The sequence below is a fragment of the Montipora foliosa genome, chromosome 8 (genome assembly GCF_036669935.1).
Source record: "Montipora foliosa isolate CH-2021 chromosome 8, ASM3666993v2, whole genome shotgun sequence".
NCBI lineage: Eukaryota > Metazoa > Cnidaria > Anthozoa > Scleractinia > Acroporidae > Montipora > Montipora foliosa.
In genome coordinates this window covers 48,956,896-48,971,895 of record NC_090876.1, presented here as the reverse complement: position 1 = coordinate 48,971,895, position 15,000 = coordinate 48,956,896, and the positions used below count along the sequence as shown (strand labels likewise).

The 15,000-nt window shown below is 39.6% G+C and overlaps 1 protein-coding gene across 2 annotated transcripts in view; it reads left to right on the top strand.

The window, feature by feature from the left end:
* Positions 1–2,641: 2,641 nt before the first annotated feature.
* The window catches only part of LOC137967587 (uncharacterized), an 18,729-nt gene continuing 6,370 nt past the window's right edge, over positions 2,642–15,000 (top strand). The window contains exons 1-7 of one of the 2 annotated variants that reach the window (XM_068814100.1): positions 2,642–2,855; positions 3,439–3,699; positions 9,263–9,312; positions 9,426–9,615; positions 11,199–11,254; positions 12,223–12,330; positions 13,845–14,182. In XM_068814100.1, the coding sequence (XP_068670201.1) occupies positions 3,533–3,699; positions 9,263–9,312; positions 9,426–9,615; positions 11,199–11,254; positions 12,223–12,330; positions 13,845–14,182 (909 nt within the window). In that variant the 5' untranslated portion in view covers positions 2,642–2,855; positions 3,439–3,532. Of the gene's footprint in view, positions 2,856–3,373; positions 3,700–9,262; positions 9,313–9,425; positions 9,616–11,198; positions 11,255–12,222; positions 12,331–13,844; positions 14,183–15,000 lie in introns of those variants that run through there. The other variant, XM_068814099.1, reaches the window with a different exon arrangement.

Here is a 15,000-nt window from a genome sequence, read left to right as displayed (position 1 = left end):
CAAATAGGTGGAGAATTTATCCTTAATTAAGTTTAATTTTGATACCCAAAATTTACCCGTCTATCTTCCAGTTTTTAATAAAGAATGTCTTGATGCTTGGTCGGCGCTAAATCATGAATCAGGCTTCAGTACTATAGTACGGAGACATCATCATCAATCAAGCTTTTTGAAACAATAAAAACAAAACTGTTCAAAAGCTTTCGCTTTTCGAATAAGAGCTGTTTGTTAAAAGAATGGTCACCTTAGGTGACCTCCTTTCTGAGACGGGAGTCTTCCTAAAGGGTGCTAACTAATAAAATCCAAAGTTCTCTCCAATGAATGAGCATCGTTGACGCAATCCCGTGTGAATGGAGACAGAACAACCGGTCGGATCAACACTCAGAATGGTCTTCCTTTGTAATGACATCAACAAATTGTTCCGGACTTTATGGGGTGATGATGGAGAAAAATACCGGAAAGATGATTTCAGTTAAATGCCAAATGAAACAGTTATTTTCCAGAAAATCCGTTTGGAAACATAGAGTTCCTCCATGCAAGAGATACTCCTGATTTTCCGATCAGAACAGAATTCCTCTATCATTTTACTAATTCCAGGCCCTATTTCGTGCGAAATCGATTGATGAGCGAAGGTAAGCCCTGGGAACAAAGTTAATTTGGAACATTTTAAGGTGCTGCTACACTGTGAAATGTTTCGTGCAACTTGTCCCGCCACAATGTCGCCAAAACATTGAGAGACAAGTTGCACGAAACATTCCGCAGTGTAACAGAGCCTTTAATGGTGAGTGCAGGTTCATTTGATTGGTCGGTATACTTGGAACATCGCTTAGCATTATGCAACCTTCACTCTAAGCGGAATTTTCTAGCAAATGGTAAGATCCCCTAGTCTTCTCGAATAATGACGCCGTCTCACCCCCCGGTGGGGGGGGGGGGGGACTCCCATATAAAACAGACGGGGATGCTCGTCGTCTCGCTCAGGGGTGTAAATTTTGGATTTTGGTCTCGCTTAGGGTGTTCCGGACAAAGCGCCAATATTTTAAGCCGCCAAGGTCAAAATTTGCTTAAGCCACGCCCAAATTGGTCTCCTTTAGGGGTCACAAAAAGCTTAAGCCACGCCCAGATGGTCTCCTTTAGGGGTTAAATTTAAAATTTCCGACGAGCATCCCCGTCTGTTCCAAAAGGGAATTCTTCCCCCCCCCCCCCCCCCGGGTCTCACCACCCTTCAATGTTCATAACCCTGTGGGAGGTAAAAGAACCCACACACAATACGCAAAGCCTGGGCATAGCATGGAGTTCCCGGGCCGGCGTTATGGTCCGTGTCCTATGTGGTATAGCTATCAAGTTGACTTCCTTGTACATTGCATTCTGATTTAGGAGTATCCGCTTAATTAAGATTAAACTGATCAGAGAAAGCACACAGTACATCCTCCCTTCACTTATCGCTGACACTGTTTACCGTTGGAAACCTTTGAGGTGGCTTTGTCAACAAATGCCTTTGACTAAAAACAAGTTCCTCCACTGACTGCTCCACACGTTTCAGGAGAAATCCCACCATCTTCACTTAAACCAGTTGGAAAAAAATATACTCCTTACAGTATAATTACAGTTACGATTGAAACTAAAATCTGAGAATTCCAACATAAAATATTGAATCATACAGTGTTTGCATGATTGAAAAGTTGTTTAGATTTAAAATGACTCAGTCGCCTTTTCAATGTGCCTTTCTAATCGAGAGTCTGAATCCGTTGATCATCTCATGATAGCGAAATAACAATGTCGGACTTTCTGGGAAGCCCTCGGCGCTTGGCTCAGCAAATATAAAATTAATTACAACCCTTTACAATAATGGATATTGTATTTGGAGTTTTCAATGATGGGAGATGACTTCAATATTTTTAATCATGTGATACTGGCAGCTCTTTAAATTGTATCTAAAAGTGTAAATAGAATATTGTGCATCCCTTGTTACAAGTTTATAAGGCCAAGATCAAAGCTATCCAAGCTGAGAAACGATAAAGATTAAAAAAAAAAAAACATTTCAAGAATAGGGAGAAACTTTTGCTATGTGTTAGCTCGTAGTAATGCATGTTCTGCATATGTGTCCTCGACTTTTTCTGGCACGAATTTGTTTTTACATCAGTTGAATATATTTGTCCGATGAAGTGAAGATGAGTTTAGTGTAATTGCTGTAAAAGTGTAGTTAGTTTTGTAATTGTATTAGGTCGAGTAATTTGTAATTGTTTTTTTATTAATATTTAATTGTGAAAGAAACATTACGAAATTACAGCAACAAAAATCTTTAGAGAGAGAGCCATCAATAGCCAGTTGATGCAACCGGAAGTTGCTCGTTAACAGGCTACTACACAGTGGGGCGAAGGTTTTCTTTTCGAACACGCGGTGTCAGTATATTTTTGTGTAGTCCCCAATGTAAGGATATGAAATAAAATGAAATAATGACTGGGGAACACTGTACAAATCAACTTAAATCAAATCAAATGTTGGTCTTTTAGGAGAGTGGAAAACCGGAGTACTCATGAAAAAACCTCTTAGGGTAGAATATAGAACCAACAAACTCAACCCACATGAGACGCCGAGTCTGAGAGTGGAACCCGGGTCATATCGTTGAGAGACGAGTGTTCACACCACTGCGCCAACATTGTTCACTGATTACTGACTTACTGATCTCTCTTTCACTTCAGAGAATAAGTACGCTCGATTCTGATTTAGTTTTCTTTTGCGTTTAGCGCCGTCATCGATGCGATGGGAGTTCGAGAAACCGTATTTATCATATCTTACCAGGGATTTTCGCTACACACCAGCGATGATCCTACAATCGTCACAACGTTTTCCAAATAAAGGTATGCCAGCTGTTTTTTTGTTCTTTTGGAACGGAGTAAACAGTTTGAGAAGCCTCTTCTGTAAAGAAACGTCGGGCCAGAGCATGTAAACAATTTCTAATTAAGAACACAATGCTTACTCCGAAAACTGGAATCACGAAATAGCCGTAGGTGGTGTCGAATCTTTAACTGCGGTTAGGTTGCGGTTAGGAAGGCGTTATTAAGAGTTCGTTGTAAATTGGTGATCACTGAACCGTGGTGTCTTTGAATGCACGCGAGGTTATAAGTACGTTTTTTATAGGCGCTCCCCCTTATTTGAATAAATTTTCAAATTTTCAACACACGTTTGCTTTCGAATCTCAAGTTATCTAAAGTGACATGTCAACCACTTCCATCAGATTTCTCATTTCCCGCAATTAATTATCATAGCCTTCTCCCCACTTCCGCTCGACTTGTCAAAGATAGAACTTACGCATGACAGAACACAGGGCTGTGTCAATAGTCGCTCTAAAAAGAGATAACATTACATCCGCAGACAATTGCAAGCAGAGTGTGACGCGGTACTTCGAGTTCTTGACCCGTGTTTAATATTGTTTCTCCACAGTTCTCGTTTTCTAGCAGTGGATAAAATCGGAAGAATTAGAGAGGTAACTACTCTATGTGTCACACTGAATAACTGGATTTTTGCTTCAATTACCATGGAATCTGCCAGGTCTAAGCAATGCGCGAGTTGGAAGACGACGAAAAGTCCCTGGCAAAATGTTCCTTATTACGTGGTTCAGTCGGTTCTTGTTGCAGCCGTAACACTACCTACAATATTTTACATCTTTCGACCGGAACATCCATCCCATTCCAGTTTTAACGAGTGAGTAAGCTTCCATTGTTCTTCTACAATGTCTGTTGTCTTGGCACCCTGGAGGACCAAAACATTCTGGAAAATTACTATGGATCTCAAATCACTCCACAATATGTTGCATTTTGTGCTTTGTTATAATATTAGCTAATCTTGTTCCTCGAGCATCAGTTTGAGATTAAAACAGGCCCTTATTCTTGTAACAAAAACTGAAAAAATTTAATCAGTAGACAATGCTCAAATCGCTTGGATTTATAAGCTAACTCCAATTACATAATTCCACCATAGATCGGAATGTACATTCATCTTTGTTGTGAAGAATCATACTTTGAGAGAGCTTTCTTCCGTCAGTAACACTGTAAGACGAAACTGTGCTCTTGTTTTGTTTTCTCAAGTGTGTACGTTACACGTTTTTAATAAGAGAATTCATAAAAATAATCCGAACATATATTTTTAGTCTTGTGGCTTCAAATCCGTTATAAGCTGCATTCTCCAAAAAGATCTCCAAGGTGTAGATTGAGCTAATCCTTTGACTTAAGTTACGATGAATTGGGTAAATTCCGCAAAATTATGTTTTCCTCATCATTTTAGGACTTTTTTTGCTTCGTCTAAATTTTTTGCACACGCATATCTCTTTTTATCTTTTCTTTGAGTGCGATATTCTAATTTTATCCATACAAACAAGTTTATCTTTTATTTTAGCCCTTCTTTTTATAACTTGCTTCATGTTACCAGCTAAAGAAAAGCATTGAAGGAAGACAGTGAGCTTAAATAAAGTACATATCGTTGATTTGAAGCATAAAGCCTTTGCCTTCGGCCTTAAACGTGGTCCTAAATATCTCCAATTTTCGTCAGTTGAACAAAGACGCCCACATTTAGTTCTTTTTGGCAAGAAAGAGTATCATTTTGTTCTGCCGACGCGAACAGTTAAAAAAACAGGCAGTAACCATGACGAAAAATATCAACGGAAATGAAAGTTGCAGAGGTGTCAAGATTACCTTTATTTACCACTGTTGTCAACGCTTCAAGATGAGCAAGACAGTTCTTATTACCTCTTTTCTTTAGCCTAGTATCTTAGGCCTTGATTCCGCGCAGTAATTTCAAGTTTTTTTGGTAGAACACTTTACTGAGTCTCTGCTCCAGGAAGTATCCATCATCTATGATATGAACCACGTCATTTGCAACTTAATCGCGCGTGGAAATTGCGGGGTCGGAAAAGCTACGAAATAGGGTGGGAATGAAAAACCTTTTAACGGGAAATACGTAACTCTGTAAACGTTTTATACTTAAAAGGGTCTTAAACTTATGATGAGCATAACTCATTGGAACATAGTTCTTAAATCAGTACAGCCAATGTTTGGAATCACGATACATATTAAAATAAACAGAACATGTTTGTGTTACGGTCAAAATGCACTAAAATCATTCTTTATAAACTTAACTCATTCACTTACTCCTTGAAATTTTATGAAAAGATACCAAAGGGTATTTTTCAAGAAGAATCTTTTATATGAATTTTTGGTCTGTCGTTTAGATGAGGTGCAAAACGTTTGGGACAAAAATAGCCCAAATTTTCTAAAACGAGATTCATTTCTACACTTTGCAACCGTGACAACAGAAGACTGTTTAGTGCAGTAATACCCCTCTTAAAGTTACCAATCAACAATAGCGTATTTTACATCGATTGCGCCCATTTATGGTATATATTCATTCAAACAATTGTCATCAACGCAATGGCCTTGTAGCGTAGTCTAATCGAAAGTCCTAATTTATTTAAATGACAAAATATGAGGGAGCTGAAGTCAACGACAGCCCTCGTTTTGTTCCAGTGCCCAAATCGACGCTGCGATAGACTCGAGCATACAGTTTTCAAATTTCAAATCCCTTTAGGAGCAAAAGAAAAAAAGTTTTAAGCAGTTTCTCTCCTTTGTTCCTTTTTATTGTTCTTTGAATTTTAATGATCCTTACGTTATTCTGTAATTTACTTGAATCAACCTACACTTTCGTTGTACTGTTTGCCCCTAACCTCTGTCAGCAAGTAGTGCATTTTAAGAATGACGTTATTGGCGACACAATAGAATTGTTCAGTGGACCTCCCAATTGTAACGTTCAAACAGAATGTTTGTAGATAAAAATTGTTCGATTTCCTATAGGAAATTGGAGGAAAAGTGACCTTGCAGATTCATTTTCCTCGCGCACGTTCTTTTCGAATGCGTACATACATTATGTAATATCTCTTGGCACTGTTCCAGAATAGTCTGAAATTCCAGCCCCCTCTATTTCAGACTAAAAGTTCCAGAAGAGCACATATTTTTCAGTTTTTTTGTGGCAAGAGGAGTTCGGTGCTTTGGTATGAAAAGCACCTTGCGACGACCACTGGCTGTTCATTGGTGTGTTGGGAAGACAACTTGAGCATTTAAAAACCTGTCCCTAGTGGACAATATAACTGAAAAATAGGTGACGTTACAGATCTCTTAAACACCTTTTTTCCCCGGTAAAATTGCCATAAAAGAATCCTACCTGACAATTTTTCAAACAAAATTTAAAATAACCTATTTCCCCAGTTGTTTCAAGAAGATTCAACCTCTATTGACCTTGTGTGTCGGAACGTGTGCATAGTTATCTTATAAGACATGTGGTATTTCTACTTGCGACAGGTCTACAATATTTGTAAATATGTAGGCATCAACTGCTATTGGCTTATCCTCCTTTAGGACTCTCTAATACTAAAACCTCTCTACGTTACCAGTGGGGGATGTATTCTTGCGGGGGTGTTAGCTTTAATGAATTTATACCATTTGCTCATAAGTTTCTAATTGCTTACACTTAGAGACGCACCTACTGATCAACGTTGTTCGAAGTAGAATTTGAGATAGCCCGACCCAAAAGGATGTAAATACGACAGCATTACAAAAGTGACGACTGTCATTTCTGTGCGGGCTTATCCCCGGTCTTGCTTATAGCTCCGTATTCTTTTACATGATATCATTATTACGTTTATGAGAATTTCGAACCTGTACAACTTTCAGTCTGATAAACTTAGTCGTGCCGGTATGATTTACACTGGCTTGAAAGAGGCTTTGCCCCAGTATCACTTAAAAGCAAGTGAATTTGAGTAATTAAGAGAGCGCAAACTCAGTGCACCTTGAAAATCATTTACCATTTATTGTTTGACCGTGTTGCGCCGAGGCTTTATCTGTTGTTCCCATGATCGCGCGTTCCATTTTGACACGAGGGAGTTTAAGCAAGGACAACGGTAACGTTAACGAAAACGTCACCAACTTAGCGCTAACGCAAGTATTTCGCGATTATTCCGTCTTGTTCAAGTTGTACAATACGGGCGAACTATCCTGTAACTGAATGGGTACGAACGGCTCTAAAGTAAAATTGAAAATAAATGGTTCATTAGGCACTTAATGACTGGTGACAAGGGGAACAGTGAGGACCCTCAGTGTACGCCTCGGGGAACGTTGACGGTCAAGGGGAAACAAAACTCACTGTTTCCCGTGGGACCAGTCATTAAGTGTTTTCTTATACTAGCTCCACAACTGAAAATGAACCAAACTAAATACGAGTATAATCCTTACTAGTTTAATTATAGATCAAATATCTCAAATATAAAGGAGTAACAATTACCTTCAATAATTACTTTCAACTTTTGTCTCGTAGAACTTGCTGTATTTCTTCCTCACTTCGTACGTGAAAGCGTTTTGTCGCGGCCATCACTTGAAAAAAATTTGAAAACTACTCAGATTTCCGAATTTCCTTGAAAATCGCGATGGACGCGCTCACAAATTTGTCGCGCTTTCAAGACGAATGTCCTGATCACTTGCAAGTCCAAGGTTCAAGCTGTTGTTTCCCTAGGGAGTTAGTAAGTTTTGTTCGCCCAAGGGAGTTACACGGTTTTGAGGCGCGTCACGTGATACGTTCTCGTTCAATACAAAAAAAAAAAAACATTTCAGTTATGAGATACAACAATGTTGTTTGTTGTATATCTGGACTTTCACTCAACAAAACTAGCACTGTGATCGGTTGATTATTGGTTACGTGCCCCCGATAAAATTCAAATGTATCCCGACCGGGATACATTTCCGCAGTTGTTGCCCGCTCCAGATGTTTTGTTGCGATTGTTGAAGGAAAAGTCTAAATATATAACAAAGCACTTAATGTCTGGTCCCGAGGGAAAACAAAACTAACTGTTTCCCTCGGGACCATACATTAAGTGTACAATGTTCACGTTGTCGTTTTGTGGAGTACGGCAAAAAAGTGCACGGAAATTCGTGTTGCACGAGTAGCAGGCGTAGTTTTCCTTTTTAAGCAATCGTATGCTTTGTGGCTTTGTCGTTGCTGCAACTGTCGTCTTTGCTTAAACTCCCAACTAACTGACCAATGAGGTGTCGTCCTAAAAATAACTACGCGTTATCACCTGGAACACCTTATTCCAATCATAGTTAATCTACGTATAAGATTGACTTTTGTTATTAAATTTATGAGAAAAACTAACGCGGAGAGATTTCGACGTTTCGATGACATCCTGTCATCATTATCAAGAAAATGAAGAAAAAAATTTTTTTGAAGAAAATTTACATAGGTAAGTAGTCAAAAAAAACTAAACCAAAAACAATAGTCTATTGTCCTAAGTCAGTGAATCATCCAGTGACCTCACACAAAGGAAAACCCAAAGTCAAGTAAAAACGTGCTAAAGTTTTTACTTGACTTTGGGTTTCCTTTGTGTGAGGTCACTGGATGATTCACTGACTTAGGACAATAGACTATTGTTTTTGGTTTAGTTTTTTTGACTACTTACCTATGTAAATTTTCTTCAAAAAAAATTTTTTTTTCTTCATTTTCTTGATAATGATGACAGGATGTCATCGAAACGTCGAAATCTCTCCGCGTTAGTTTTTCTAATAGTTAATCTAGGGACTGTTTATGAAACCCTGGGAATTTCAAAAGCAGGAACAATACAGTCGCAATTAGATGTTGAACCGACCGTGACCCTGCACAATCTTTTGTTTTTGGTTCGCAAGTTAATTTCGAATAAATTGGTCGAGGCTTTTGATTGGTTATCCTGCCGAAAAAAGCGTGTTTTTGTCGGGTTTTGTTCCGGGTCAAGGCCAAAAAAGCAAACAAAAAAATGAAACAAAGAAACTTTTCGAGTTTCATAACCAGCCTACATCTATTAACTATGTTTCAATCAAAACCAAGTTACGTTTGTCTTGGTTGGTTTTAATCGTCCTGCCAAAAGCGTTGCCCCAACATGCGGTATAACATTTAAATCTACATACGATGGTCAAAGTTCTTTTATGAACTCATTCGACTAAAGAAAAAGTTCGTTCGGGTTCATTCACCGACGCACCAGATTCTTTATAAACTTAAGACAACCCCATAACATCTATCATACATAAATTAATGTAAAGTTCATTCCAATTCAAATATCAAACTTGTCTTGATGGCTAACGAGTTTTTTTTCAGTTACTTTGCATTTGCAATTTGATGTGAATTCTTCCTGACTAGCACAACTTGAAAAGCAATTTCCATTTATATTGATCCTACTAACATTATATCCTTTTAGAACATTCTTGGACAAAAATGAGGAAATGATCAATAAGACATCTCATCGAGGTAAAAATCACTCTTCAGTTTCTTCATACTTTAATCAAGTTAACTTGAAACTAGAGTTTGCTCGTCAGCTACAAGTCTAGTTAATTTATAGATTTTTTTCGTTTTTGCCACAGATATACCACTCCAATGTAACTCGCCTCTGGTCTTCGATCAAGATAACGGCCAATGTCGACCGCCATGCAACTGGACGTCGCAGTCAACCTTAATCCAAAGAGTATACTATGGTGTTGTAGTGACTGGTTTCTGGTTAATACTCATCGCTGCAGTTATCACCTTTATAACTTGGGTTAATATTAAAAACCTGTAAGTACTTTTCTGTATCACCTAATTAGTTTCGATTCCAGCGTCCACATACTCCATACACTCGTTCATCCGTTCAATTGGAATTGAAAGTCACCAATACTAGACTAGATTAAAATTCAATTTCTAGCTCTTATTTGACTCTGTCAACAATCTAGTGCTTGTTCTCGCTGCCTACAAAAGACTATTCTTTTTTTCATAATTAACTCTCAAAGAACACACGAAGCCTAGTTGTTAGATTAAATTGAACGAGAAGAAACAATGATCGTGCTTTTTATGTGGCACACATTATGATTTTGCTGCCGTGTTTGGAAACAACAACGCGAAACGACGAACGTTTGGGTTTGAATGGCAATTTGATCAGATAGCAGTGAATCTCTTCATTTATCTTTCTTACTTTAACGCCGTCTCCGTCATTCCCATTTACGGGGGTACATCACTCTCGTTGTACTACGTGAATGAGATGGACTGAGGGTCGTGGAGTACTTACGGAATTACCTGGCAACCCTTTCGTTTCCCTGTTGACAGAAGTCTCTTTTGTTTTTGCCTTTGCTGGGCTGAGGAGTACTGAAAAGGAGGCCTCTGCCATTGGTCCAAACTCACTTTAATCCAACCGCCGTCCACAACCTTGGACGGCTCTCTTCAAACCACATGCCCCATGAAATGTTTGCTTACTGTGACTTGAGCCCGCTGTGTCCCGCGCATCCCTTTACAGTGATTCCGCTGTTGTTAAGTGAGTCCACACAAAATGAAATATCACGTGAGGATTCGGTCGCTAAGAAACCGCCGCGCATGCTCAACGCAGTACGTTTCGACCCATGGCAGAGGCCCCTTTTCCCTTACTCGTTAGTCCAGAGAATGCTAGCATGGAACCCTTTCGTTGGTTCCGCCATTGTCGCTCAGACACCAAATAGCTATTTCCGAGTTCATATCTGCCTCCTCTTCAAAGCGCGAAGGCTTTGTGGTTGCAATTAGTACTACTTTGCATGTGAATGAAAACTAACTTTCATAAGAAAAACTTTGCGCTTAGACTCGCTTTGAAGAGGAGGCAGGCATAAAGTTGGAAATGGCCTATTAGCAAGGGTCCTTCGCCTTTAGACGTGTTTGGTTTCTAAAGAAACTGCTGCTGTTTCAGTTACTGGGTGAAATACAAAAAAAAAAAAAAATTCTGCCAAACGGGTTGATAGAAGTAGGTGATGATTTCGAACCTGGTGATTCGAGTGGTAGCTTTTCGTCAGGCTTCGAAATCTCAAAATACCAGTAGCAAGTCGTTTGGGATAATAATTTATGCTTGCCCACATATAGAGCACAAACCATTGTTAGCTATTGTTTGGAGGTGTATTGCGGTTTATTTCCATATATGGTGATTTTGGCTAACATGGCGTTTTTGCCCTCGTTGGTAAGCTCCCTCAAAGTTGCGCATGTGCAGATCTGACGAGAAATTTGTCAAATCCTTTGTCACTCATTTTTTTAAAAACGTTTCTGCTACAGGGCTGTCTTTTCCCACTCAGAAAGATCCCTGTCTCGCCGTAGGAATACGTTTTCATAAAACTGAAATGTTTCATTCGTTTTTTTTTTATTTGTAGACGCAAGTTCCCACATGTTTTGCGTTTTCACATTATAGTTTGCTGCATCATACTTGGTAAGTGAAGTCGTCTGGTACAATATACCGTCATTTACCTGCCACAGCACATGAAAACTAACATGCGGCTACCTCACCGCCTTTTGGTCTTATCACGTGAACAGAATGGGCGCGGTACCTTTACGCTCATGCACCAGTTGTTGCCATGTTAAGCCTGAAAAATTTCTTTGACAGTCATTTGATGACACAACAACCTTGCGAGAGGCTTGGCCTTTTACCCATTTGACGTCACAATTATTGGATGAGGTTTTTGTGATTTCATTTGCCTCGACCTTGATTATTTCGGACCTAACGAAAATCAATAATTGTTTTATTCGACTTTATTTATAAGACATAAAGTGAGAAAAGTACTTTCAGCTGGAACCTGTATTTTTTTTTCTTTTCAAACGAGGAACAATTTACAAAGTAATAATCAACTTTGGCGCCCTTGATATGTAGTTTGCGTGATGCTCAAAATTATCCTTAGGTTCTTACCCAATCCGATTCAATGCAGGTAATGAGGCATATGATCATTTTAAAAACAGAAATACAAACAAGTTTTGTCTCCTTATGAACAGACCCATGCTTCTAGCATTAGTTCGGTCATGAATCACATGACTGCTTGTTTCGCTTACGTCACGAATTAGTCCCAAGCGTCAAGCTCTACTTCGGCCGTGAATCAAATGACTACTCGGCTTGCTAACAACACGTATCTTATGTAGCACATAAAAAAAGTGATTTTGGGGGTTTAAACGGTAAAACATATTTCCTGTTTGTGAAGGAATTATCTACACGTCGATATCCCGTCGTTATCTCGGATTCCGAATTACCAATCAAAATTCGTGTGATGTCACAGCCGTGTTTACATACTCTCATCTAAACACAGCCATTGACCAATGAGAGTGCGCGTACTATCCTAATTAGTTTATACAGTTTGATCGCAAAGTCCATCGCTTATAAGTTTAATTGGATTTTTTTTATCTTACTAGCTTTCTGCAGGATGCTCCCTATACGCATTGGACTCGGTAAATCCTTTTGCCGTGAGGAGTTGTATTGGAAACCGGGCGGTCACTCCTCTTATACCGTCATTATCTCAGGTAAGCCTGAAAAGAGGAATTCCGTGTCTTAGGAAAAGCATTAAAAGCAAGGTGAACATACCATAACACCAACCCGTTGTGGCCGATACATCACGCATGAGTACAACCAAGTGAAATTGCCACTTAAAGGGGTGCCTAAAACACACGCCTGGTAAGTTGGCCAGCTGATGAGGCCCAACAAGGCCGAAACAGTTGTCTATGGCTGCCAATTAACCGGGTGAAATGGTTGTGCGCATGGGTGATGTGCTAGCCACACCGGGGTGGTGTTATGAGGATTGCACCAGCGTCGCGAAGGTCATGGGTTCGAACCCCTTTGGAGACACCTGGGTTCGATTGTTCGAAAGCCGAATAACTTAATCAAGGATTAGTGCAAACTTCTGTTTTACGTTTTCAACTTTTTGGTGAAAGTTTGTTTTGCTCATTTTTGTTGTTTAAGATTGACTTCTTCTAATGTAAAGTTTTGCCGAATATCAGCGTTGAACAGCATTCGGGAGTTGAGAAATAAACTACTTGGTTATTTCTTTATCTGGGATTAGCTTTAATTGGCTTTTGAACAACCGGGTCCAGAATTTTCCAGGTGTCTACTATAAGAGACAATTGCTTAAATTATCCAGAGAAGTGAGAGGATCGCTTCTCCATTTCGTTACATTTTCCACTTGCAGTTCCCTCCTCTCCCCTCCCTCCCCCATTCGCTGTTGGTAACGGAAAAATGAAATCTTAGTGATTAAAAAAAAAACAACAAAAAAATTGCCTGAGGAGGAGGGGGTTAGATGGAAACATTAAGAGGAGGGGAAGTCTCAACCTTTTTGCCGCTCGTTGTTGTTAAACTTCTTGGAATGCTCTGGAACCCTTCAGTTCAACAAACCAATAACATATTAACAATGCTTAAAATTGTGCTTATGGTCAGCGTTTTGCATCTTTATACTATACACGTCTTATTGCGAATACGTATTTGATAAAGGAAAGCCTCCACTCCAACACAAAATGGCTTCAGTGAAACCACAGGAAAGAATGTTTACTATCACATTTTTCCAATAAAGCGTTTGTAACTGAAATATTTCGGCTTATTTCGGTTTTTAAATTTCCCGAGCGCCGCCATCTTGAATAACTGTCATGTTTACGGTTGTTCTATTGTTATCATACAAAAGCTCTCTGTGTCCGAACAACAGGGCAATCGCAACACGTCACAATTATTTCAACGGTGGCACCCGAGAGATTTTAAAGTAAAGATAATCGATTCTGAATTTTTCCATTCTCTATTTTACTTGGAAACCGCTTGTACTTAAATTATTTCAATGATACTTCGCCCACATTGTGCGACGTAAACGAGATAGAATAATCGCGCGAAAGACTTGCGAAAGTGCAAAGTTATATTTTGAGGTGACGTTTTCGTGGACGTCGCCGTCATAGATCTTAAACTCCCTACTGTCGGCGACGGGAGGCCAAACGATGGCATTTTTTTAGGGTTCGGGGTTCGATGGCATGAAGCTGATTTGTTTTCTCGCATATTCCAGGTGCTACCTCCCACTTCTTCGGACTGGCGCTTTCATTCTGGGCGATGTGTTTCATTGCAAACACTTATGCAGTCATTATTCATCACAGAAAAGGAGTCTTCAAGCACCCCACTAGAATTCACTTTATACAATCCATAGTATGCTGGATAGGGCCAGCAATCATTGTGGTCGGCTGTCTTTACATTGCTCCCCCTGGATACACGTTTCTATTCGCTGATCTTCTGGCTGTTGGCCCTGCCAGCATTCAAATGGCTTATTTTGCCGTCACGCTACCCATGCAGGTCACGCTAGTGGTGTCTCTGTGTTTGCTGTGGGCTATTATATGGCACCTCAGAAAGGTGAGTTGTTCATTTATTAGTGAAAATGTTTTAATTTGACAACTTAATGGAAGTTAATCGTGGACTCGGTGGTCTCGTCCGCAAAAAGCTTCGGCTAGTCTTTGCGGGACAGTATAAAATTACGTTATAATCTACTTTAAACCAAAAAAAAGAAAGAAAACAACGCTTAGCAAAGATAGTGACGAATGTAATGAGAATACAAAGATGAAGGCTGGAGAGATCCCACGTGAACCGTTAATTTATTTATGCCAATAAACTTGGTGAAGACTCAAGGCCCATTTACACTACAGAGAAAAACTGAGTTCGGACCAATTTTTTTTTTTTTTAATCGTTTACAAAGCCTACAATTTGGTTTGGCTCATCATAAAACTGGCGTTAAGGCACCGTTCCTGGCACTCTGTTTACAATAGTCCTGACCAGGGGCCCGTTTCTCGAAAGTCCCGAAACTGTAAGGGCCATTTTCGGGTGTCACAATTCCCTTTGTATCTCAAGAACGGAGAGAATTTAAGTCATCAAACTTCACCGTCATTTTTCCTTTTATTACCTTTAAAACATGTTAAAAGATAGACTTTCCAAAACTAGCGGTTGGCAGTTTCACAAATGGCCTTTCGGGCCCGAAACGTTTTCGGGACTTTCGAGAAACGGGCCCCTAGATTTTTATTTGAATTGGAGCGGAGACACGTTTACACAGCGCTCTTGAACCGCAAAAAGGAGTCCGGACTAGGTTTTTTTCGGTTTTGGGGCCGTAGCCGCCTATGCCCCCAAAACCAAAAAAAGCGGGTCCGGAGCAATTTCATAAAAACATGGAACGGATAGTT